The sequence below is a fragment of the Neopsephotus bourkii genome, unplaced genomic scaffold, assembly GCF_033783945.1.
Source record: "Neopsephotus bourkii isolate Nb327-2 ecotype Australia unplaced genomic scaffold, CSIRO-AGI_Nbou_v1 NB_951, whole genome shotgun sequence".
Taxonomy (NCBI): Eukaryota; Metazoa; Chordata; class Aves; order Psittaciformes; family Psittacidae; genus Neopsephotus; species Neopsephotus bourkii.
This window is the reverse complement of record NW_026901445.1, coordinates 2,270,767-2,298,004: the sequence shown is the minus strand read 5'-3', so window position 1 is coordinate 2,298,004 and position 27,238 is coordinate 2,270,767. Positions and strand designations below refer to the sequence as shown.

General features: G+C 43.1%; 1 protein-coding gene across 7 annotated transcripts in view; it reads left to right on the top strand.

The window, feature by feature from the left end:
- Positions 1-493: 493 nt before the first annotated feature.
- Positions 494-27,238, top strand: part of MARCHF8 (membrane associated ring-CH-type finger 8) — a 103,203-nt gene continuing 76,458 nt past the window's right edge. The window contains exons 1-3 of one of the 7 annotated variants that reach the window (XM_061358799.1): positions 494-617; positions 1,143-1,309; positions 23,827-24,005. In XM_061358799.1, the coding sequence (XP_061214783.1) occupies positions 23,910-24,005 (96 nt within the window). In that variant the 5' untranslated portion in view covers positions 494-617; positions 1,143-1,309; positions 23,827-23,909. Of the gene's footprint in view, positions 618-677; positions 889-1,142; positions 1,310-21,796; positions 22,163-23,710; positions 23,736-23,826; positions 24,006-27,238 lie in introns of those variants that run through there. The other 6 variants (XM_061358798.1, XM_061358797.1, XM_061358802.1 and 3 more) reach the window with 6 other exon arrangements.

Here is a 27,238-nt window from a genome sequence, read left to right as displayed (position 1 = left end):
ACAAAACTGGCTTTTTTTGCCTTTTTTCCCCCCACCGGTATAATTCACCCTAGTAGTGCAGTTCAGCTATTCCAGCATCTCTTGTGAGACTGCTGAGATTTCTCTTTGGGAAGAAATGACTAAGACATGCTGCTTTCAAAATGAAAGTGAAAAATAGCAAGAGAGTGTGCCACCGTTTTAGTACTGGACCCTTTCTGTTTATATAATCTGCTGATAACTCAATACATGCAGGTGCGTAACTCATACAAAACACCTTATGAACGTGCTTATAACCCGTCTTCGGGCTCATAGCATACATCCATCTACTAGAAGTTAGAGGGCACCGTACGCAACGTAGGCGGGAGGCGCTCGGGCCCTGCACGCCTGGGGCACCGTCCCGGCCGCCTCGCTTCCCCGTCCTGCTCCGGGCCACGGCGGCGGAGGCGGGGCGGGGCGGGGCGGTGCGCTGACAGGCATTCCGGCCGGCCGCGGTAAACAGGAGCCGGGCAGGGAGCGGGGGCTGCCCTGCCCCGCAGGAGCTCCCTAGCCCCCGGCCCGCCGCGTCCCGGCCCCGGGCATGGGCAGCAGTCGCAGCCGGAGAAGAAGCCGCCGGCCCGGGCCCTGTGCGGGGCACCAAGGTAGGCTTGGCCGCCGCACTGGCCGTGAGGAGTCGTCGCTGCCGCTTCCTCCGCGGGGGCTGAGCTGGGTCCGGCCGTGCGGGGAGGCTGGGCCAGACACCGCTGCGGGGAGTGAGGCCGTGCTGCTGCGGTGGCACGGGGCGGCTGCCCTCGGTGCAGCTCGGCCGGTGCAGGGTGCCCCTGGCCGGGGGGCGCTGCCTTGCGGCCGCCGCTCGTCCCACCCCTGTGGGCGCCACCTCGTCCCCGGGTCCGGCCGCGGGGCCGCCCGCAGGTGAGCCGCTGTCTGAGAGCAGTTCGGTGCCGACGGCAAGCAACAGGCAGCGGGGGGGGAGCCGGAGGGAGCACGGCCGCGGGGGTCGCCTCGCCGGGCCGTGGGGGAGGGGTCTGCAAGGGAGCCCCCCGTCGATGACCGGTGCGGGGGCCCCGGTCGGAGCGTTGAGAGCTGTTCCTCTGACGGAGCTAGGGGAGCGGTACCTGGTTCACCGGTAAGAAGCTTTCCCACCTCCGGGGTCTTTGTCTGCGCAGCCTTGGCTCGTCGGTGTGCGTGTTGGTGCTGGGGTATTAGGGCTGCTGAGGAGAAACCGGGAGCGGCTCGGCTGGGTGGGAAAGGCACGGTTTGCACCAGGCGTCCGATTTGGAGGAGGACCCCGATTTGCTTTCAGTTAGCGATGTAGAACGAAGATACACCAGAGGTAAAACCGTACGTAAGATGTGGTGGTCGCAATGTGTTCCTAACGAATCGTGAAGTTTCACGGCAGACTGAGAAATAGAGTTCTTTTATGCTTCCTGGAGCTACTTGGCAGAGAGAGTAGTGCAGGAGTTGGTCTGAACTGTTAACAGTTTAACTTTTCCTGTTCTTGGTAGGCTGGAAGTGCAAGCAAAGCTAGAGTTATAACGTGCCAATGTGAAACCAGTTTGTTTGGAATTGCAGTGCAGCAGGGCACACAGCTGAGGCTCTGCAGTTGGCAAAGGAATTAAAAGCACAGCAAATCTGTGTGGTAACCCAGCAGCATAAACATAGCAGGGACAGTTTAGGTAGAGCTTGAGTGGAGGTGGAAAGAGGTCTTGGAAGGAAGATGGGGGCGAAGAGGAGAGCCGGTCTGACAGTAACACTTCAGCTGAAGCAGCAGCACTCTTTATGAAGTTTTGCTACTGAAATTAGTTCTGGAGTACAGTCAGACAAGAGTGAGGTTGATCCAGTAATAGCCCTAGTCAGAAATATTCAGAGGAAAGAAGTTTTCTTTGAAAAACATGTGTCAAACCTAAGATGCTTTCTTCGAGATCTGCCAGCACTGATGAGCTTACACTGATGCGGTGTTCTACTCAAGGTTCCTCTGGACCAGGACTGCTGGAAATGTGAAGGGTCCTGCTTCAAGGGTGTGCCCAGCACCCAGGGTAACCCCTGCTGAGGGGGTGTTGGCAGCTTCTCAGCTGTGGCCCAAACCATTTGTTGCCAGACTCCCCAGCACAACCCTGTTGCAAGGAAAGTGAGATGTTCCCCAGGATTTCATTCTGCTATGGTTGCTGAAACTGATAGAACTGCTGCAGCCTGAACAACTGCCCATGTGCTGGGGTCTTTATGCGACTTTGGTTACAGTTTAATGTGAACTTAAAAAAATCACAATTCACGGAATGTTATTGCTACAGTGGTGGGGTTTTTGTTGTTTTTTTTTTTTTTTTTTACTTTCAGCTAGTGCTAGTCAGCGGTTTTGCTTACAGACGTAAACTAATTGAAAAGAAGCAATTTTCTGTTTGGGGTGTCACGTTGGAAGAAAGGCTGCAATCCTTTTATGACTCAGCGTATGAATATGTGGCCAGAATTGGTGGAGGTGTCCAGATGAGGCAGTTATGATTCCAGTGCTAGAAAATCCACTTGTTCTCTGGCTGCTTTTGCCCAGTCTTAAGTGTTATGAAGATAGATTAATTCAGCACACTGGGTGAATTTTCCGTATTTTCAGGATGAGATTAAAAAAAAGCCCAAACAGCAAATCAAACAGAACCACAAAAACCCCTCCTGTTATTTTAGGTGTAACCTTTGGACAAGCAGCTCTCTCATGTTCAGGGGTGAAAAGGTTCAGTCTTCACAGCTGCTGAGGCTGTCACACGTACTTAGGGCAATGTTTCCAAGTCTCTCCTCTGCCAGCGTGATTTCCTTACTGCTTTTGCAGACACTGATATTAGTGGGGGAGGCTGATCATTTCAGGAGTGTGACAGCTCCCAGTAGTAATGCCGCTCAAGGAAGCAGTGGTAGGTGGTTCTTACAAGTCCTGAATTGATTCTGCTGCTTAAGAAAAAGAAGTTTACTGCTATGGGTCTTTCCTGCATAACCCCTCAAAAGCAGTCATCCCCAATGCAGCTTCTTGTTAGCCAGCTCTGGAAGTGGTAGAGTGAGCATGGCCATTTGCCAGAAAAATGAAAACAGGAATGAAGTGTCCTTATTTTTATTTTTTTTTATTTTCTTCTTATATATATTTTAATATATATATTCCTAATATTGTTATTAGTTTTATTCTGGTTGTACCTATCCTCCCGTCCCCCAAAATATAAGGAATGTTGATCCTATAGAAATGTCTCACTAGTATTCTGTAAGAGGCTGTAGCCGGGCTACTTCAGAAAATGAGCAGGCTTTGAAGGGAGATACTTGCAGACAACCTGGACATCATTGTACTTGGACTGTGTCTCCATGCGGCAGACAAATAATGAATAGCAAAACTGTAGAAGGCTGCAAAGAATGGAAAACTACAAGTCTGGTAAAAACTGCACTTCTAGGGCATAAGGTATCAGAGGGTGAATCTTCCTGGGGAAAGAGCTATCCAGTTATTGTCTGCTCCAGTTTTCTTTGGGGCATCTACTGCTAGCTGGTGCAGGAACTGAGTGAACCACATGAGCCATACATCTAATTCACTGTGTTAATTTCAGTAGTGAGGCAGAAATTGTATAGGGTTTATTGTGATTTCTGTTTTGCTGGCTTGTGCAGTGACTGCAAAGATGTGATGACAGCTTACTTTGGCACGGGAGAGCTGGCACTAAACTTCCTTGGTGGGCTTTGTTGTAAAGTTTCACAGCTCTGGGTCCTTGAAACCCTCTTTGCTTAATTAGAGCCAGTTTTACTCATTCTGTTGTCTGAATTTTACTGAAAACACCACTTGTCCAAACAACTCAACATTTCCAAAACAGATTAATTTTTACTGCTTCCCACAATGTATTTGTGGGTCTTTTATCGAGACATCTAGCCACATTAACATGAAGTATTAAAAAAGCCAAATAACAGATTGCATTGTTTTTATTGATTCTGGGATGGACAAGAGCCCTTGGAAGCACAGTCTTTTTTGCAATTAAAGATACACTTTAAGAGCCGTGTTATTCTTGAATGTAACTCATCACCAGACAGCCAGACAGTTCAGAAACAGCTCAAGATATAACAGCAACATCAGCGCTTGCAGTTTCTTTCCCCAGGGACCAGGGGGAAGACTGGCCTTTATTATGTGTCCATCTGGTTATCAGGTTTAGGCCTTTTTAAATCACAGATATATGAAAATGAATGTTAAGCTTCTCCGTCTTGTAAAATAGGTGCCCCTCTGGAGTTCACCTTTGATACCTGCAGGCAAATAAGAGTAGATCGGTAGCTCTTGAATTTAACCATTGACCTGGCAGAATGTTGTTGTTGATTGAAAATAATGCTGAAAAATGGTTGCCAGGTATATGTTTAATAGGTGGAAAATATTAAAATGTTCTAGAAATTGTGGCTGAGATTTTCCACAGTTTGATGTTAACTAGTAGATGATCACTTTACCCCTGGAGACTCATTTAAGGATCCCACTTGTAAACCTTGCAGAATATCTGGCCAGAATCGATATGGAATGTAGATATTGTCTATTATGAGGTAGGTATATCTGATGTATCAGATAGGTATGCCTCAATACCTGCCCCTTAAAGTTTCTGTGTGTCCTGCAAAAGGAGGACAGAGTATGTGTCACCGTGTATTCTGCAGGTGAGTCTCTCCTCAGGAAAGCAGGCATTGGATTTAGATTGTCATTTAACAGGTAACTGAAACCCCCCGAGGGTGAGTTTGTCCCATGATTTGGCCATGGCTTCAGTAAGATCATGTGTTTACACACCGTCAAGGATAAGAGATTCATTACAAGGGATAAAAATACTCCTGGCTGTTCTTCCCAGAGCAGATAGCTTGACTTCTGTCATGTCCTGTACACAGGGTGAGAATCAAAGAGTCGGTTGGGTAAGACAGAGGGGAAAGAAACAAAGATAGAAGGACCTAGCCTAACAAACTAAAAAAGAAGCTTAAAAAAATAAAAAAAGCAAGGTTTCATGCCAAGTTGCTGATTTTTTTTTTTTTTTTAAGCGCATAAGTCCTTGGTGCCTGCCTTCCTCTCAAATATACTTATATACTTTGTTTTTAAAAAGCCTTTCAGTTCTTCTTTATTGTGTGTACGGAGCCTGCAAGGGAGCGTACCTGCTGAAAAACAAACCAAAGCAAACCCCAAGCAAAACCCAAGCAAACAAAACCCCACTTCATAAACAGATAGGCTTCCCCTGGGTCTGATCTGCTGATTCTAATGACCAGAATAATTTATCACTCAGACTTACTGCTAATAACTCTGACATTGCTGCAGGTTGGAGAGTGGAGAGAGGGGGGGAAATGTGCTTTCGTTCTTGTTGCCAGAGTTGGGTTTTAAGTTCCGCTTTCTTGTTACATAAGAATTTGCCTGGGGACAGCAGTTGGGGTCCACAAATTGCCATGACTCCTAGCACTGAAGGTTACTGACTTTTAGACATGTCTTTTGGGAAACTTTGCCTTGTAGAGGATCGTTTGAGTCGGATTAACTGAATAGGAAGCAACAGAATTGCTGTGCACAACCTGCCCTATAGCACCAATAAAAAACCTAGGAAGTATTCAATCAAATCTTGCTACTGTAAGTGCTTCTCTTGGCAGTGGGGCTGAACCTGGCCTTTACCTTCCTGGGAGAGGAAAGGTGATGTCACAGAGATTATTAGTGGGAGTTCCTCCTCTCCTACTTCCTGCAGGGCTTATAAAAGGGATGCCTTTGTCTCATTTCATTCATAATGACCTCTTAAGGCATCTCGTGGTGGAAGAGCCTCCTCTGAAACCAGAGGGGGCTGTAACAAGACAAAGAGCATTCCCTGCCTATTTATATTTGCTTTCGCTGTCACTGGCTCCTCCTGTCATCCAGGACAGAGGATTAATCTCTCTGATCCCTCTATTTCTAGTTGTAAAACCTCAGTGTGCGGTTGAGTGTGATTCGCTTACTAGGCCAATCCTTGTTATAATCTCTTGTAACTATGAACGTATCAGAAGAGAAAGACTAATGGAAAAATGTGGCATATTCAAAGGATAAAAGCATATTTACAGGGAAAAAAGCCTTCCCTGTGAGGGTGGCGAGGCACTTGAACAGGGTTCCCAGAGAAGCTGTGGCTCTGTCATCCCCGGCAGTGTTCAAGCCCAGGTTGGATGGGCTTGGAGCAACCTGCTCTAGTGGAAGGTGTCCCTGCCTGTGGAGGGGGAAGAAGGGTGTGTGCGTGTGTGTGTTTTTGAAACTAGATGATCTTGAGGGTCCCTTCCAACCCAAACCATTCTGTGATTCTGTGGCTTCTGTGTTTTTCTCTGTGTATATGTATATATTTACGAGAAGATTGATGGATTGAAATACAGGGAGTTATGCAGTCCAGGGCTCCGCCATGCTTTCATGACATAGGCCACATTATAGCAAGAAATTCTTGCAAATTTCTCCTCTTGCCTTGTCTGAGTGGGGTTTTGTCTTCCTTTTGCCTGTTTCCCATGGCCTCCTTCAGCAGACCACTCCTAAGGAACTTGCACTTAACAGCACGATAATAATAGAAAGTGAAACTTGGCAGTGGCTTTTGTGTTCTTGATAAGCCTGGTAAAGTCTGACCCGGCAGAGCAACATGAAGAGCACTAGGTAATAGTTTACCATAGGTGATGATAAAGAGGAAAATACACACGGGAGCAGTCTGGCATTTTCTGAAGTTAACAAGAGGCTTTGTGTTTTTCCTTCCTTTCAGGTAAATGAAGTGAGTTTCCCTTGTAGCTCTGCATCCAAAAGTTGTCTTGTTTAAACGTGATTATTGTATTCACAGCTTTCAGGGTCATTTTCATCTAGCTCTTGCCTGCCAAATCTGAACTGGAAGCACCAGGCCTGGAAAGGATAGTTGTTGTCAGGTTTTTTTTCTCTAGCACAATCTGTGACCAAACGTTTGTACTGAAGCTGCTGCTATAAAATGTGAGTATAAGTGCATGTATAGAATATATTAAAAACAAGTAGACTGAAGACTTGCAGAGGAGTTGCTGCCCTTTGACATTGCATCTTTAGATGAGAGTTTTTTCTTCTACCAAACAGCATAAACACATAGCGAACAAAATGCTGTTCTGTTGCAATGAGATAAAATAACAAAACCAAACCAACCTACTTAGCTCTAAAAAGAAGAGGAAGTTCACTTGCAGCTGAAGGTTTGTTGTGAGAGTCAGGAAATTTGAGTCTCTTTTCTGCTTCTGGTCTCTATTTGTCTGGTTTAAGATACTTCACCAGTGGGTACATTTGTTTCCTGCAACTCAGTTGTCATCTGTATAATGTTTTTTGTAAGGTTCTTGGATTTTTTTTTAAATTACATATTTTTAGCCTGCTTTCCAGGGGGGAAGTGGGCTTATGCAGTAACACTGCATGTAACTTGTTGGCTAAATGTCAGATATTTGATGGAACTTAGGTGTTGCAGGAAGAAGGTAATGTAAATTGCAATGTCACTACCTAGGGTTGCAGCCCCACCCTGCAGCGAAGCTCACGGAGATAACACTTCTTCAGAGACAAGATAGTTCACATGGGTGAACAGCCCTTATGAAGCTTGCAACCACTGGATACCAAACTGTAGGGAATTAGACTGTGCCGCTAATCCTTCTGCCCATGGGATGGCCTTCTTCTGTTGCAAGGCCTCTAAGAGCCTAGGGACGAAGGTTAAGCATTGTTACTAAGCTAGAGCTGGCATGGCACAGCAGGCTTCCCAGAATTAATGTTTGATAACATAAGGGGGATTGGAGGGAGGAAAGTAAAATACAGGAGTCTTATCATGCTCCCTTGATCTGGGGAATTAAAAAATCAAAAGTAGCCCGTTTAATTAAAAGACGGAAGGGGGTTTTGTCTCTTGGGATAACAAAGCACAAGCCCGTGAAAGCGAGATCAAATTTCAGCCTTCCAAATGCATCAGTGTTCTTATGCAGTGTGTTAACAATGTAGTCTTGAAATATCTTGTTGTTTTGGGTGTGAAAATTATATATTGTGCTTTAGCAGTTCCTTTGCATGGGGTGTGTGTTTTGTTTCTGTGATTCTCGTGACAGCAATGTTCAGCTGTTTTGTACCCTTTACTGGTTGGACCTGTCAGGGGAGGAAAACTTCTGACTGAGACCACTGGAGTTAAGTCTTTCAGATGTTGCAGAAATACTCACCAGGTTGCTTTCATCATAAAAAATTGTAAGGCTTGAAAGGTTTCTGTGTTGTTCTGTACAAGTTGCTGCGTGCTTTGGCAGGTGTGAGAGTCCTGCTGTAGTACACCTGTGGAGCTCTGCTGCTCCCAAGGCCTTTTAGGCATGAGACTCTTTTTATGTACCCTCCTGGGAGCATAGAATTGCACTGTGATGTTTTCCAGGCAAATTACTGAGAAGGTGGGGTTCACAACTCTGCTGTATTTTTCAAATGGCAGGAGGTTCAAAATTATTCCTCTTTGACCTTTCCCGATCCATCTGATTACTTTCTTAAATGAAATGTGTCTTTGCTTCTAGCAAGGCAATGTGCAAGTGATAGATTAGAATTGCAACTTCAAAACTGCATTCAGAGCAGCAGGAGGCTGCCCTGCCAGAGTCCTGTGCCTTGTATCAGGGTTGACTAAGTTCTCCTTGATTTTTACTCCTGCTCAGTAAGTCTGCATCTGAAGCACACATAGTGGAGTGTGGAAGCATCTCCCTCTATGCCAAACGCAGAAGGGTAAGTCTGGTGTATGTTTTGTAGTCTTCTTGTGGTTTTCATCATCCCAGGATCAGTCTCCTGTGGTCAGCATTCGGTGTTTCGGAACCCTGCGGCACTTGTAGCTGCACCAGGCCTAGAGTTTTATCCTCTAGAGGTGTTGATATCAGCTTCTCCAACCACAAGGCAAGGATCCCAGCTCAGTTACTGTTGAACATGTTTGATTCAAGATAAGATTTCTCACTCACTTTCCTTCGTTAGTGATACCCTGGCAAGAAGCAAGTATAGCATTGTGTGGTCCAGCTGCCTGAAAGCAAGGAAGTGAAGTCAGGATCAGTTCCTTACACAGAAAGGGAATTGGATACATCATGCATTTTATTCTTGGCTGTGATCTTCCATTGTGTCTGTTAGGCATTTGTTAAAGTTGTTTGCTCTGTCTGTGTACTTGAGCTTTAGTTGTCAGCTAGGACACGTGTTCAGTCTGTCTTATCCATCTTTGAATGCCTACTGAGAAGTTTTTCGGTTGGCGTGTTCTCACTGTGCAGTGCTACAGGTGCTTTGCACACAGTTGGTAGGGCTGTGATGCCCTTGCAGGCATCCTGCTGGTTAGGCTGCTGTTTGGCTGCTTGTCATCTGCCTTTCCAGGTCCTCCATAGCTGCTTTGTGTGGGGTGAAGGGGTTGTGGGAGAAAGCTGCAGGGATGGTTCTGCTGCAGGGTGGATGTTCTGCTTAGCAAAGGTATTTTTGCCAGTTGCAACTTGGTGCTTTGGTATTACATCCCTTTCCACATGACCCCACAAAGCATGTACTCATCCCTTGAGACATGATTTGTGTTGCTGCTTCTGTGAACAAAGGAGGAGAAACTCAGACAGCTGAAGATACAATCTCTGACTGGCCTCTTTTGAGTTGAGTCCCTTGTAGCTCGTGGACAGGTCTTCGTGGTTGATGTAATCTAACTAATGCATATGAGATACATATGAGCCAGTAACGGGGCATTTATGATGTTGATGGAACTGCTTGGTTTCCAGTCTGAAAGTAATTATTGTCAGCAGGAGATGGGAGTGGAAAGTAGCTGGACTGTATATGGCTCATCCCATTGAGGCCAGTAACATGGACATACTGCAGCACAGACCTGTTTTCTTGAGGTGCTGTTTATTCTCCATCTCCAGCAACCCCTGTGAGCCAAGGAGAGTTGTAAAGTTTCTGAGCTGAGCCTCTCTTCGTGGGCCTTCTTCCCTTTTTGGAATGTGCCAAAAAAAAGAAGGAAGAAAATCACTGGCAGGCTAAGTCATGCTTTAACCTGGTGAGTAATAAAACAGTGCAGTACACTCTTGCTGAGACTTCTATAAAATATGCCACTCCAACAGTACAGCTGTCAGAGAGATGGGTTACTCAAGCTTGTGTCTTCACCACTGTGTGTGAAGGCAGCCGTGCCTTTCCAGACCTTTGCATCTTCCTTTGCCATGTTTTCTAGGCTTTGAGTAAGGAACCTGAAGGCCTTAAGAAGTTTCTGCTTGGCTGTATGATAGATAGCTGCTTCCTCTTTCCTCTCTTCCCTGCAAAGATGACTGATACATTATGGCTTTTGAAGAGGTACTAAATATTGCATTGGAAGTTGATGTGTAAAATACAGTCTTAGAAAAAGCAATGACTAATTTCCAACTCTGTGGCTCCAGCTCAGTCAGACAATTGCTAAAAATAATCCACCTTATAATTCCACAGTTGATCTCTAATTAGAGAAGTATTGGAATTTGTAACCTGCAGACAGGACAAGATCAGATTGAAGTGATATCTCTGTTTTGCCAGTCTGGAAAGTCTGAGCAGAATCAGTGTTTGTGAAGGGAATTTCATAGTGAGAACAGTTGCTGTAAGGATGCTGGTACTGACTTTGCACTGGATTCATTCTGAGTCTTTGCCACAGCTAAATGCCATTGGGTGCAGTTTTGCCAGCAGTGTCTTTTTTTTTCCAGGCAGAGCAGATGGCTTCCTAGGTGGGCACCTTCTTCCTAGAGATTTTTTGTTTCTTTAGAAAACCATGCCAACTGGAAAAACCCAATCCATGAGCACACAAACGGACATTTGGATGTGTGTTATGTTGTTGTTTCATGCTGGAAGCTGTTAGCATTGGTTTAGCACTGTAAGACAGCTGCCTGGCTTTGCAGAAGCAGCACAAGGAGGATGGAGCCTTTTCAGCTGAGATACTTAACATTTCCCAAGATTTGGGTGTGAATACTTTTTAGCCTCTTGTTGATTTAATTTCTAAGTTAGATGGCTGCTGTCCTCTATAATGAGTCGGTAGAGGATCAGCTGGCCTTACCTTGCTGAGTTTTAAAACTTGTGTTAACACTGCAGGAAATGTTGATGATGTGAGGTTGTACCAAATTACTTCTTTGACAGAGTATGGTAATGGGAACTTTTGCCATCGCCAGATAATACCATTCACTGAGTAGCACATGTCCCTGTAAAACAATTGTAACTTCTTCCAGGACCACAGCCTTATGCCTCATTCAGAGAGAGCACAGCTAATGAAGAAGGGCTGTGTCAGGTATGAGATCACTTGTGACACAGAGGGAACCGTGCCTGTTCTAAGCACAGTGCTGCTTCCTCTAGTAACCAGAGACTGAAGGGAATGATTGGGTGCTCCAAGGAGAAAGCAGCAGTGTTTTGTGGATTCTTGTCAGTTAAAAAATAGCAGAATTCATATCCTTTATCTTTAAATACTCTATGACCATCTTCATGCTGTTGTACATACAGCCCATGTATGGGAGCCTGTACCAAAGACGGAACTGTCTCTGGAGTGGAACATGCCAACTCATAAGTGAGTAGAAAACGGAGGAGATTTTGTCTTAATTTTTCTAACATTTGTTGCATTTGGAATAGTGAGTAGTTTGTGGTTGGTTTGTTTGTTGTTTTTTGGTTTTTTTTAATTAAAAAAAAAAATCTTGCATTTGCCATTTCAAAATGGCTAATAAGGAAATATGTCCTTATCTCTCTATTAGCTTAATTCAGCAGACATTCAGATTATTTGTCTGTAGTAACTTTTTATCTACTCTTTGGAAGAGCCTTAGAGAAATCTAACTACTTAGAGAAGGAAACCACATGATGAGCAGATATGGATCCTGTCCAGTATGGAGAAGAGTAGCATGAGGTTGGGTGAGTTTATCCCACTGCAGCTCTGAATGCAGCTGATGCAAAATTCTGGTGTGACCTCAGGAGGTTCACTGATTATCTCTTTCCAGCAGTACATTTTCCTCCAAGACTGATGAGATTTTAATGTTAAAATAATTTTAAAAAAAGTTTTTCTTCTTGCCTTCAGTTTCAGCAGATGCTTGGTAGAAACTGCTGTTCCTTACAGGTTTTGTCTTCATGTTTCAGATTTTACAGTAGTGCTCCTGTGTATCAGAATTGCATGGGCCATATTTAGCGCACTTTGCTCATGTCTCTGGCTCCTGTCTAAACTAATGTAAAGCAAAGATCATCTGAGAGGGAAGAAGACAGAAATGCCACTTCTAAATGTGATTGGGTTGAAAAATGTGACACATCAATTGGTATTGGTTGTGGCCATGATCCTGAGTTTTATTTCAAACCTTTCCCTGTTTGGACAACTTTTCGTATCAACTTCTTTTACCTACCTTGTGGATATATAACAGCATCCTGGAATCCATTCTACTGTATTGCCCCAGCTACCAGCAGGTTCCTTTTAAACCATCTGACAGTATGTGTTTTTCTAACAGTGTTTCCCCACCCTTCCTAGGCACTTGAAGATTGCTTGAAGCATCTGCTGGAGGAAAAGCTAGTGAAGTCATTTAAGAGTAGGGCAGCATAGCACTGCAAATCAGCCTCCTCTGATCTGCAAGAAACAAACCTGTGCAATTCTTGGGGTTTCTCATGGATAGGCACAGTTTCTCTGTACCTGGATAATTCACTCTGTCTTGGCAGCCTTATGCAGCTGGCTGTGGTTGACTGTCAATGAACAGCTAGGGGATGACAGACAGACTTCAGAAATGCTGCTATAATTCTGGTGATAGAAAGCTGTGGTGGATTTGATTTAATAGGATTGGATGCAGTTGCATAGGAATGGGTTGGTGGAGTTTTGTGCTGTTTCTCTAAACTTCTCATAAAATCTCTGAACTTCTAAATACTTGTAGAAATGAAGGGACTGATACCAGATGGGAAAGAAAGGGTAAATATTTGATTACTGAACTGAGAACGAGGACAACAGTGAGGATGTAACTGCTGGACACTGGTTTCTTGTCTGTGTAAGAAGGCAGTGATGTAAAAGAATCCACAGTCATGTATTCATCTCATGATTGCATCCAGTGGCTATTTTAGGTACAGTGGGTATGAATGGCTCTTTATAGACCATGGTAAGGAATGCCTTGTCTGTGGGGTTCAGTATGCCAGGCCCTTCTTTTTGGGTGGCACAGAGCACTGTTTTGGGGGCAGGACAGGCAGAGTCAACATGCATGTGCCAGCACAGTTGGGTGAAGTAACACCCTCATGGTAGGAAACCATTTATACTGATGCTTCTCTGCTGCCAGTGTATGTTGGTGTCAGCACGGGCATGGGGAGCCAGGATGAGGGAAGCTGGGCTGTTTGTCAGCACTCTGAAATTGCTTACCTCCCCTCTAAACTACAGCAGGGACTCGTGCAATAAGAGCAGCACATGCAGCCATTTTAACTGTGCAACATATCCCATGATAAGGCTACAGCAGGAAGAGTCTGCCTTGTTCTGGCACTGGAGGAGAACAAATTATTTCACAGACTTGGACTCTGTAGGCTTTATACAGCTTTACATTTTTTTATGGTAATGCTGTGACACAGAGGTTCTTAAGCTCTTCATAGCATAATTTTCATGTTAAAATTTATGGGAAATACCAAGTTTGTCTGGCTAGCAACTGTCTCAGATCCAGATCTGGCAATTTTTGGTGAGGATGCAGGTGTGAAACTGAAGGAGTGACTCAGATGTGCACTGCTTTATTCCTTGTCTTACTGTAGCACTTCAGTCTGTGCTTATGGTTGTAGCATGTGCTCTGTACATTGCCACGGTAAGAAAGAATATCACTGCCACAGAAGCTGTCTGTGCAGCTAAAGCAGCCTGGAAGGGGGAAGTGGAAGTAGTTAGCTTTCCGTTGCACAGAAGTGAATGTACTGAAGAACTTAAATGATTTGCTGTCCTGAACCACAGCCAGCAAGTACACCACTGTATTGGTCATAGTTGAAATAAAGATGTGTGTTTCTGTCTATGGGGCTATGGACTCCCCAGCTGCCTGGAGCACAAGTTGTTGGCCAGCTGACAGTACTTGTCCTTTCCATGTTGCCCTCTGGAGAGGGAATTCTTGAACACTGGCAAATGTATAGAGAAGGTATCAGCATGGAAAAAGGTGGGAAAAAACCCAACCCTAACACCATAAAGCAGTCGTGCTATGCCACAATATACTTTCCAATTAAAAACTCTTGCTGGAATCCGTTATACTGTAGTGACTCATGGTATTCCCCTGTATTTAAAATGCATTTAAAATTTAAAACCTCAGGGTTGCTAGTTTTGCATCAGAAGCTCAGATTGCTTTAAAATGTGAGAAATTATGATTGAAACATAGAATCATGGAATAGTTAGAGTTGGAAAAGACCTTCAGATCATTAAGTTTCAACCCCCCTGCCTTGGGCAGGGACACCTCACACTAAACCGTGTCACCCAAGGCTCTGTCTAGTCTGGTCTTTAATGCTGCCAGGGATGGAGCATTCACAACATCCCTGGGCAACCCATTCCAGTGCCTCACCACCCTTACAGTGAAGAACTTCCTCCTTATATCCAATCTAAACTTCCCCTGTTATAAGTTTTAACCTGTTACCCCTTGTCCTGTCAATATAGTCCCTAATGAAGAGTCCCTCCCTCACATCCTTATAGGCCCCCTTCAGATCCTGGAAGGCTGCTATGAGGTCTCCACGCAGCCTTCTCTTCTCCAGGCTGAACAGCCCCAGCTTTCTCAGCCTATCTTCATACTGGTGCTCCAGTCCCCTGATTATCCTCGTGGCCCTCCTCTGGATTTGTTCCAACAGTTCCATGTCCTTTTGATGTTGAGGACACCAGAACTGCACACAATACTCCAGGTGAGGTCTCACAAGAGCAGAGTAGAGGGGCAGAATCGCCTCCTTTGACCTGCTGGTCATGCTCCTTTTGATGCAGCCCAGGATACGGTTGGCTTTCTGGACTGCGAACGCATACTGAAGCCACCTCATTTTAAGTTTCTCATCAACCAGCACCCCCCAAGTCCTTCTCCGCAGGGCTGCTCTGAATCTCTTCTCTGCCCAGCCTGTAGCTGTGCCTGGGATTGCTCTGACCCAGGTGTAGGACCTTGCACTTGGCATGGTTAAACTTCATGAGGTTGGCATCAGCCCACCTCACAAGCGTGTCAAGGTCCCTCTGGATGTCATTCCTTCCCTCCAGCATATCAACCGAACCACACAGCTTGGTGTCATCGGCAAACTTGCTGAGGGCGCACTCAATCCCACTGTCCATGTCAGCGACGAAGATGTTAAACAAGACCAGTCCCAACACTGATCCCTGAGGGACACCACTCGTTACCGGTCTCTAGGTGGACACTGAGCCATTGACTACAACTCTTTGCATGCAGCCATCCAGGCAGTTCTTTATCCACCAAGTGATCATTCTATCAAATTGATGTCTCTCCAATTTAGAGACAGCGTAACTTACTAATGTCATGCAAGTTTGTGGAAGAAAAAGGTACAGGTTGCTTAGTACATTGCCCTTTTTTCTCTGCACAAGAACTTTTGAAGACACTTGGTTTGGCCACTCCAGTTGCATCATGTAGGTCCTAAAGAATGTGGTTTGTAGCTGTTTCTTCAGAAAGTGTTTAAATGTTTGTTATAATGATCTGGAAATTGAGATTTTTAGTGAGATTTCCAGAGCAAAGATACATTGTAATTTAAACCTGTAAATAAAGAGTTACCTGGCATTTAAAAAGAAGTACATTTTTATGTGCACCACTTTGGAAATTTCTTATTCAACCAGAGACAAAGAAGGAATGATTTCATACTTCAAAACACAGAATCATTTAGTCAATAGTATACTGGTTTTATTCTGGTTTAAGAGGAATATTTTGCCTGGCAGCAGTTAAACAATAGTGAATAATGTTGCCTAGGCGTCTGTCATTCATAAATAGCTTTTATAACTGTTAGTGTCTGATGTAATGGAAAATAAGTGATGCAGCATAAGAATTTCCTAAAAATGCATCATTGTTATTTGTGAACAATACAGAATGTGAGCAATGTCCTCACTGAACAATGATGAGATTGTTTTGTTTCATCACCATCTTGCATTGTAAATGTTTACTCTGTTTGAGAAACCCAGGGTTTCATTGTCTTCAGTATAAATTTATGCATTTGTTTTTAATAGTATTCATTAATTTTTAAGACAAAAGTACAGAGCAGTTTTTTACTGTACTTCAGAACTGGTTTAGAGTTTCATCAACCCCAAAGGGATTACAATAGAGAAAGGGAAGTGATCATTAATTATCCATAGGTGTTACATTATACTGTGGACTTGTGTGCTAGACTAGAAATTTGCCTGCAGATAGATGTTGGTGTAGATTTCTCTCACTGTATTAGTATGTCTCTCCATTTGATTATAACCTTCATTAGCATTTCTTTTAAAAATCATTGATCATCATATGGAGTGTTTTGCCAAGTCATAATGATCATGTGGGCATTTTTCTCAATGAATTTACTACTATTCTGCAGGTCTGGGGTGTTCCCTTGTCCTTGACATCACTTGCTCACTTTCCTTAGCATGTCATGTTTTGTGGGTTTTGGCTTTTGACCATGAATAGGGAGTGGGGAGTGGTTTTGTACCCAATTGTAGGGGACTGACTGCAGCAACCTTGGTGGGCCGTTCCCAAACTTGTGTTTACAGTAATTCGACCTTTTTATTTTCCTTTAATTTAAAAATTTCAAATTGTATGAAACCTTGTATACAATTTCAAATTGTATGAAACTGCACTCTCTGACCAATTCTGTGGGTAAGGAAAACATGTATTGACCAGCGTGCACACTGTGATGGAATCCACATAGGTTACTGCTGTGTGATGCTTTTGGACATGTAATGAAAAAGGGAAAAGAGGTTTTTTTTCCAGAACTGTAGCAACTAAGCATGGTACTGTGGCAATTCCTGTGAAAAAGCACGTCGTCATCCATATCTTTAAGAGAAATTTCATTTCAGCCATGTGATTAAGACAGCCTAATTTTTGCTCTGCAGCATGGCTTCAGTGCCAAACCATAGGGAAGAATGCCTCTTCTGGAGGGGGGCATTAATTTCTCAGGAAACCGGTCTCACTGTGGGGGTTGATGGGATCATGGCTAAGAGTGATAACAAGACAAGTCTCGTACATGCTGAGATATTACATACTGCTTGCAGCAAAACTGTAAAGAGTCACAGCTTGCGGTGTGATTCATGTGCTAGATCTGCTGTTTGGAAGCGCCTCAGGGCAGGAAGATGTGTTTAATGTGAAGGGGTGAGGTGAAATGGTGATTATCTAGGCAAAAGAACAAGCAGCACCCACTTATGCAAATGGATTTGGAAATCTGGTGGAGCAGGTAGAGCAGTTTGCTGGTTGTGAAAATGGCAGTCCTGACCATTCACCTCTCCCAAACCCCCACCATTAAGACTTCCCAATGTAGTAAGTGAAGCTTCCGCTTTACCTCTGTTTCTTTTATTTGTTAGTTATAGACTGGCCCAGGGATTATTGCTGATGTTATAGAGCGTTTCATCAAGAAAGATACAGGAAGAGTACTTAAAATTGTGTATTATCTAGCTGACCATTGACGTAGTTAAAGAAGTTTTGCCTCTGTAGCAGGAGTTTACTGCCCATGTGTGTCTAGAGCATCTGGCAGTTTGTTCTTTCCACAGGACATCAGGAACGTTCAGTGATGCTTTTGATGCAGGTAACTTGGTATTAGCAGCATAAACAGACAAAAGTAATTTCTTTTGGCTCAAGGGACTGTAATGACTGTACATTTTGTTACTGGAACAGAGGAAAGTGACATTTGTTTTCTTCTGAGTGCTACCAAAGTTCATAACTGCACTTAGCAACTGATTTGATTTGAAGGGGACAGATTTTAAGGAATCTGTTTCTCAGAGGTGCAGATCCTGCTCAGCTTCCATTGAAATCGAGGGAGGGGGTTGCTGAGAGCTCTGGGACCATTATTTATTGATGCTGTAGTTTAGCATTTTGCTTATCTAGTTGTATTATGTTTGTAAAAACAACCATATTCTTATTTTGAGAGGAGTCAGTCAGCTGGCAGATACCTCTATTTCTATATGTGTTTTGTGTAGTCTACAGCCTTGTATTCCTATTCCCTTTGGAAGTTGCTCAATGTACATGGGTACCATGCAGATGGGTATCTTGTTCCTGTTGTCCCCTTCTAAACCTTTCTTTTGATTTCAACTATGTAACATGATTAATTTTTTTAATTATTGGAAGAGAAATGGTTTTTAGTCTTGAAGCTGATTATTTTTAGAACACTAGCAGGTGGAGGAAAGGAGGAACTGAGATAATAAAGGGAGAAGTTGCAACTGAGCCACTAAACACTGTAAGATATATGGGCAGAGCTGTAAATAGCAGTAATACAGAATTATATCTGCCTGGTCTGAGCACAAGGGTTCTTTTCACTTTTAACATTGAACTAGTCCTGAAATGTGAAAGGTACTGCAGAGAAAGAAGTGTTCCTTTCTCTCCCTTAAGCTCCTTTGATTAGATTTGTTTGTCAAGTTAACAAATGCATGTGAAGAGCATGATAACATCTCCTAAATAATGCTGTTAACAAAGTACTGATTAAGCTACAGTAAAACAAAATGAAGCACAGATGCGGGATTCTCATGCTGAAAATACACATCTGTCATCTCGAGAAAAGGATTATGTAAGCTACATTAGTAGGGGAGGAGTCCAGACAAGCTCAAACTGAAATAAATAAAAGCTTTAAACTGGAACCAACAGAAGCTAATAGGATTGGAAATATTTACAAATACGGAAAATGTAGTGTATAGAAAAGTATGCGTAAGCTATATGTCAGTGAAAGCAAGGGAAGTTAAGACACACACAGGAATTTGCTAAGGTCGGTTCATGAAGGCTTCTGTTACCTTCAGAACAACAACAAAAACAATTATTTTAATGGGGCTTGGAGATTTTGCATCAAGACCTCCAGCAGAAAAACAGATTCCACATCTGCATTAACATATTATTTCAGGTCTCAGAGGAGAAAGTAAGCCAGCTTATGAAGATGTTACTGTATCATCTAGCAGCAGTCACAAGTTTCTTCAGAGGGTTTCCATTCCTGTTTGGTGACGATTTGTGTCGCATAGTGGGGAAGTTTCAGAAGACCGGAGTTCAGAGCAGTGATCCACAAAGCCTTAGGGCAGCACTTTCCAACCAGCAGCTGGTAGGTCCCCTGATGTCCACAGACTGCATCTATTCCATGGCAGGATTGTGATGGCAGTGCATGGCACTGCAGGGTCTGGATTATCTGAACAGCAACAATCTGTTGATTTATTTTTAACCACCCATCCTACAACAGATTATCAAGCCACTGACCTATGTGATACAGCTATTGTCATTAATGGGGGCTAGGGAAGTTGAAGAAAAGTGTAAGAAGCAAACCAGAACGACTCATAGGTGAAATTCCTTCCAGTTCCCTTCCATTAGGGACTATCATCGTGTTTCTACCACAGATTCCAGGGTTTACCTTTCATTCACATCAAGACAGACTCTTTTATAATGCAGAATGCCTATGGTACTTTAAATAGGAAACCAACTGACATATTTGCTATTTTTTTTATTTTCATCTCCTGTGAGTAATGCAAAGCATGTGTACACAGGTACATACATTCTTAGGATACTTTTCGTAAGACCTGTGAACATCTGCAGCTCCAGAGCTGCTGCTGAAGTTCTCCAGCATATGCCATATAGCAAAGATACATGGTGGACTTTCTGAACTGTAAATGACCCAATAAAATCTGCAGTTCATACTCCATATTTTTAGATTCAGTAGATACCAAACCACAAACAGAAGGCCATTATTTGTGCTTACTTGCCCCAGTGTAGCTGTGAATCTTTGTCAAAGAGCAGTTTAGCCTTTACTTCGGAGTGTGTAATGAGCAAAGAAGCTGCAGTGGGTGGCAGGTGAGGGACAGCAGAATAGCTCACTTCACCTGGAAGGCATTTCTCAGTCCAGCAAGTTATGACTGTTAGGTTCATCTCATGGCTGATTTATGTTCTTGTTTTGTCACTGAGGAAACTGAGGTACTGACAGTGTAGATGATAGAAGTGGTGTTTCAAGTGGTCTCCCACGTACTTCTGCTATCCTGAAGTTACCTGTTGTTGGTAATTGCTCCTCATGTACTTAATGCTGATAACCCAGGGGAACCTGATTTTCTGCTTCTGTTGCTGTCAGGGGAATGTCCCAGGTGCAAGACCCAAGTCAGGTGCATGCTTTTCCTTCCCCCCTTTTTTTTTTTTTCTTTTAGTTTTTGTTTGTTTCTCAGCTACTTCTGAGACTCTTTGTCTCATTGCCCCTCAATCTGACTGTTCTTGCTGCAGCTTCATGGTTTTGGCAGTGTGATGAGGACCCAGCTGATGCGGTTCCAGGTGTCTGCTGGCATTTTTAGTAGCTGTTTTTTCTGTCCTGCAGGAAGCAAAACTGGATTACCTGGTTGGGTGAAATCTTAGTGCCATAGAGCTAAGATCTTCCATGGGCTCTGAGGCCAGGGTTTTGACCTCTTTTGTCTTTCATAATGGAATTAGTTTTGGAGGGCTCTCTGCGATATGCAGTATGCCTGCAATCCATTTTGCAGGAAACAATGTGGCTGTAGATGAGGGTAATAGCAGAACTTCAGGCTGTTCTCTGTACTGGCATTCCCATGTATCCCAGCAAGGTTTGCAGGAAACCTGCCTGTACAAGAGCAGTATTCTGTATTTGTGACTTACTGGCTGTTGGCAGCATCAGTAAAGAAATCACTAAAGGGTCCAGCTATGAAAATGGACATAACTGTTATTATAGTTTGCTAAATGCCCAAACTCCTAAGAGAGGTTCTATTTAAGTGTTTTATTCCAGTAAATGATCTGTGAACAGCCATGAGGGTAGAACAAGATTCCTCCTTCACAGGTAGATGACCACCCTGCCTATGGGACCTGAGTTGTCCTCCATGTACCCTCTCTCTCCTTATCCCGTGATTACTTCAGCTTTCTAGGCCAAAAGGAGCTGGAAAGTCCTTCCATCATGAACAGAACAGCATGTACACTAGTAGTTATGGGACTTCTCCTATGAACCAAACGCTGCATGAGGGAGAAGCAAGTTGAGCCTTTATCTGTCACCTCCTGGGTGAGTGTACTCAGCTGTTGTGTGGAGGTAGTGTAGTGATGAGGAACTCATGCTTTATGTGAGAGATGACCCGAGCATCTAACTGGAATCCTGAAGAGAAGGGAGTATCTAGGAGCAGACCCCTGGCCTTAGCATTTCTTCCCTGGGGGCCTTTTGAGCAATCTCCCCAGTTTGATGTGCTTGAAGCTTGGATCCCTCTTCGCGAGTGCCCAACTGCTCATCTCTGGATCAGGGAACATGTGGTCTTAATTTAGCCATGGAAAGTGTTCTGTGGAGCTTGTCATAACTCACTTTGTGTTGAGTGGCATTGCTTTTCTGGCCTTCTTGTCTGTTTGGACTTGATACTGCAGATGGTCTGTTGATTCATGTAACTTTATCCTTTAATTAGTGCTGTGGAGTTAACGTGCTTCAGGTTGAGTTGATACGGACAGGCTTTGAGTGTGTGTGTTGTTAGGGACCGTCCAGATTGGGGATGCTACAGTGTGGCATCTGGGTTACGTTTAGAGCTTTTTCTAAGCCACCCTTGAACAAAGGCTTTATTAAAGCGTCTGCCAGGCTTCTTTACAGAGGAGGGCTGTTTCACATAATCTTTGAATATCTGGTTTGATTATATCAGCTGCTTGAACTCTTTCAAAGAATTCTAACACACGCTGTCCTCGAAGAACCTTCAGAAAAACTTGTTTGACTTGTTTGTCATAATTGTAGAATCATAGAACAGGGTTGGAAAGGATCTTAAGATCATCTAGCTTCATAATCATAGGGGTTAACTGTGTTTTCTAATATTTTTCCTTGTTCTTTTTATGGTAATAACATGCTCTTGCTGCAAGCATAGAACTCTTTTTGAGGGGGGACACAGAGGAGGGTCCATCTCCTTCGCCTTATCTCCTCTGTCACTGGCAATAGCACAGAACATATTACTTGGCATATTTTCACTGGAGCTTAAAGTTCCTTGGATTTCATTTCCTTATGTTTTCTTGGGAAGATACCTTCCCTTCCTGCCTTCTTTATTACAGTTTCATTTTCCCATCTCAGCCCACATTTAACTCTCCTCTGGCTTGGCTCCTGTAGAGGATACAGCTAAACAGATGTGTGGAGGACCTGGAGAGGTTCTGTGTTTTCTCTTTATGCTGAGATTCAATAGTGCTGGTAAGTGCCATGTTTCCTTCTGTCCTCCAGTAAGGAAGTGACCTTGTTATTGCTTGTTTATGCATGTAGATGTGTTTTATCTTTTTAGTCAGTGATGCCTAGAAGTTACGGAGGCACTGCCTCTAAAGCTTGCATGCATGCTTTATGATGCACCATCTTGGTATCTGTGGAAGTAATATAAATCCTGACTGTGTGTCAGTAAGGCTTCTGAATTTGGCTGAGCACTCAAATGAGCGGGTAGCATTGTCCAGCAAATGGAGTGTGTGATTGGGAAGCAGCAGGCATTGCCTGCATTTCTGGTTTTGCTCATGACTTGTTCAGCAACCTTTGATAACTCTTTTCTCCTCAGTGCAAAGATGATACTGAACTATCATTCCCTGCATAAAGTGCCTTGGATATATGATATTTTTTTCTTTGCCATTTAACAAAAGGCGTCAAAAGACTTGATCTTGTTTTCATTGTACACAACTACAGTACTCCTGTGGAGTTTAATGAAATATAACCAGACCAGCATCTTTTGCAGAATTAAAAACCTGGGAAGCTTGGCCTATCTTCAAAACTTCCAATTAATTAACTATTCAATGAAAAATGTATGCAATGAAAGTTAAGAGTATGCACTGAAGTGCTAGGCTATAATACTTCCAAACTGTTAAAGAACATAATATATAGGGCACTGTTGTCTGCTTTCACAGACTCGAAACCAGCTAACAAAAAGTTGATATGTTATGGAAACAGAAGAACAGTGCATGCTCCAGTTGTCCTATTTAGTATATAGTCCATGCTGTGTTTAATTCCCTTCTTATCCTTTCTTTTTACACGATTGTGTGTCATTTGTAGCAGGTTACATTCTAAATAAAGGCTCCACAATCCTGCATGTTTCAAAAAGGTTTTTATTTAAAGTAACCTTACTAATCTAAGAAAAGGTGTGGCTAATCATGCCTGCCTTCCAAATTAGTATTGTCAGTTCTGGCTATTTTACATCTATCACTATCTTTCCAATGTGTAATGCTTCCCTGTTGTATTAGTAAAAGCAGGATAAAGTATGTTTGTGTAGTCCAGTGGATTCCTGATTTCTAGCAGGGGATTTTGATTATATTATTCTCTAATAGCCTTGAGAAGGGAACAGCTCACACAACGCATCTTCCTGTTGCCAGTTGGTACATGTTTATATGAATGACTGGGGCCAAATGCAGGCCACTGACTCTTTTTGAGCAAAGCTACAGCGTTCAGCCTGATTCAGGATAATGTCTGAGGCAGTTTGATCCAGTGTGGTGGGGGCTGACAGTTCAGGCAAATAACCATCATGAGCTTTGCTCTGTACCTCCATGTAGCGTGTTCTAGGTGCTCTGCATGGAGCAACTCCTCCTCCTCTCTGTCCACACAGACTTGAGTGTGATCCCTGCCCTCTGGCTCTGCTCTTGGACCACTTTCACAACTGGTTGATTATTTATTTATTGATTCATTTGCATAAATAGTGCTCTGACTTGTCTAGTTCTAGCGCTTTAAAACTGCTTTTCCTCACTCAGGCAGTGCACCAAACCCTCCTGTTCAGAATCCAGAGAGAAAGTAAGAGGTGCATCTTTTTTCCAAACGATGGCTTAACTTTGGTTTAGAAATAATTGCATTTCAAGCTACTTTAACATCAGTAATATTTTTATTTTTAGGTGCAAGGCCTGGCAATGGCACTGAATGAGCACAGTCTTCAAGCCTCCTTCCTGTAAATGATAGGACCAAACAAGGCGGTGTGATGAACATGCCACTGCATCAAATCTCTGTCATTCCAGCTCAGGATGTTACCTCTTCCAGAGTCTCCAGGAGCAAAACCAAAGAAAAAGAGGAACAGGTACTGTCAGATATGCTTGATTTTTCATAGGGAGTTATCTAACTATAAAATTAAAGGGGTTATCAAATCAGACCTGCTTCTGTTCCAAAGCCCCAACTCCTTGAGTGAAGATGAATGTTGCCAAATTCTCTCTATATTCTCATTTTTTGCTATTTTAAAGCAACTGGCTGCAAAGTTCTTGAAGTTGTTGTTGAGTAACTTCTGTAAAATACAAGCCATGACCTTCTGTTTTGCATAAGAATTCAAGGCAGGGATTTTGAATGACGGCTGTAGTATTGTTTTCACAGAAGCTGTTACAGGTGTATTTTACCTGTCTAAGATTGTGTGGGCTGTGAACCCCTATGTGGAGCCATACATCCTGTTTTCCTTTGCTCTTGGCAGCATCTAGTAGCTGTGTTATGGTTCGTAGTGATTAGAATTCACAAGGAAGGAAATACATACCCATACATACTGTTTTCTGAAGATACGATTTGTATCTTTAACTTGGCAGCATGTGTGTGAATGGAATAATTTTGAGGTCTTGTGGTGGTGGTGGTAATGAGAACCAGAATGCAAAAATACCTGAGGTATCTGATGATTATAAGTATAATAGAATCTGTTCAATAGGTTACTTAAGAATTCTTAATGGCATGCTAAGTCTAGTCTTCATGTGTCATCCTTATTTACTCCTGGACTGTCTCTCTGATCCAGCCCAAAGACCTTAGTGTGCATCATGCTTTAGTGTATGCCGCACTGCATTGAATTTTACATTATCTGTCAGTTACATAGAAACCTCTTTGTGGGTTTTTTTTTTTAAGTTTACTGTAACATAAAACCAGGTCAAGAGAACACATTGTACAACAGCAGGGCTTGTTTTGTGGAGTTCTCGGTAGGAGGAGATACAGGATCTGAAGAGATCTAGGGTGTAGCTTACGTATAAGGGATAAGAAAGTCACTATCATGTTACAGAAAGGGATTCATTAAGACAAACTTTGGGTAGAATAAAATAAGTTGTTCCTCTTGTGTTAGGATCATCTGCCCTGACTACTCTCCCTCACCTGTCAGCTGTCCAAATAGCACCTACCAAAGTCACCAGCGAGTCAGTAAAAATAAGTTGGCCTATTGTTATTGTTTGGCGTGTTTTCCTTAGAAACATCTTAAAATGGATTCTGGCGCTTCATATTCTTAAACCAGTACTTAATTAGGCTGGCATACTGCTGCTTTTGGTTGCCAAGACTAGGCAAGTAGTTATCGTCACATATGAGGTGCTCTAATTCCACAAAGCACCTTGTCTCAGCAGTATGCTGGAATCTCTTACTTCTGCACATAGTTGCCATCTAGGTAAGAGGGTTCTGCTGTTTCTTCTGTCCAGTCCCCTCCCATATGGAAACTGAATATGCTGAGAGTGAAACAGTCCCTCTGCCAAAAGCAGGGGAGTTCTGTGAATTAACTACACCCCCCCTGAGGTGATGGGGATTAGGAGGCTGATAGGATGTGAACAACTTGTGGTAACTTTGACCATGCAGTGAGCTCACAAGTGGGAGTTCCATGTCTCCTAAACTTGTTCATTTCTGACACAGCAACTTCAGTGTTAACAAAACTCCCATGTTTTCTTCGTGATAACTAGTTGTAATGTTGATTATTGTTTTCCTTGCCAGGCTGCTATTGTACTTTTCATGCCTTGGGATATTGGAAACCTAAGAGAATACTTAAATGCATGCAGTATTGTAGAGGAAGTAACAGGGACTGTGACTATACAAACAATAGATTAAGCTAACCTGGAAACACTTCATGTTTTCCAAGTCTTGTTCTTCCTGTCCTCATGAGCATATCCATTCATCCCTCAAGTGTCCTCTATTCTGCCAAAAGCTGAACTGGATCCACAACTGCCTGCCATCCTCAATGCACAGCTATACTGATGCTGAGGCTGATGCTGTGCAAGTGAGCCACAGCCTTGCCCTTCTGTGCTCTTCCCCACTCCAACAAACTGTGTTGCTTCTTATGTTAACCTTTAATGCTGGAACTAACGAATGAGCTGGAGGGCAGTCAAGTTGTTAATGTGCTGACTTTGACCAATCCAATTAAATTTTCCTATTGCATCAGTTAGGACGTTCAAAGCTACTTGCTAGTCAGAGTCCCTGTATCTCTTGGGTGTAATAAGGATCTGCTGGCCATGACTGTGAGTTTTGTTTATATTTGCAGTATGCAGTAGAGTGGAGATAGGATGCAAGAGAAAGAAATGGTAGATTGTCACTGCCATATTTTTATTAACTTCAAACTGCCTTTTTTCTGTTTGAGATAGCAACCACTGCAAGATAAAGAGGAGCATGATCCTCTGTTGAGCAAATCTGCTGAGCAGTTGTAGATTATTTTTGTGCCCTAGTAATATAATATCTGCTGTACAAGGGACAGACACTAAGTAAAACTGAGGAAGAAGGCATTTGCAGTTCACTTTCATAACTTCAGTGCTTTCATATTTCAGTTGTGTGACTTCTCATTATGCAACCCCACTCACAGTTATTTCTTTGTGTTCTGGATGGCCTAGACACAGTTCTCATGGATTTCTGTATAAACATCTAATAGTTTTTCAGGAGCAAGTGCAACATTTCATAGTTTGACTCAAGTGCCATGATTTTCTTACCTTACCTTCACTATGAAATAGAAACACTCCTTACCTTTTCTGTGTAAGAACAATAATAAACACCTCAAACAAACGTGTGTGCTGTGGTCATAAAATGTTTTGGAGTTGTACAAAGCCACTTGCCAATCTGAACAAGATCAAACAAACCCCAAACCACGAGCAAAGCCAATATTAGTACTTCAAAGATACATATGTCAGCTTGCTTTGTAATCCCAGGCTATGTTCTTAGGCCAAGTCCATTGTCAACTAGCAGATGATATTTTGTCTTTTTTTGTTTAATTTTCCACATTTGTAGTAGGGGTTCACAGGAAAAAAATATCAAGCTGAACAGTTCAGATCTCTTACTATTTCTTCTCTTTCACACTTCTGGTCAAGTTGTAGCTTTTGTATTTCAGGTTAAGTCTTGGCTTGTTTTAGTGGTAGTTTTCCTTGCTACAAGAGCAAGTTTTCTGGGCTAATGATTTGTAACTGAAGAATAGCAAGAAATCCTTACCACCTTTATCATTATAATCCAGTTTCTCAGACTGGGTGATTTATAGGCCCTAGGCATGCCTCATGGCAGATTAACATTTACATTCAATACCTGTGGAGGTCTGGGGCAGAAATCCTGCTG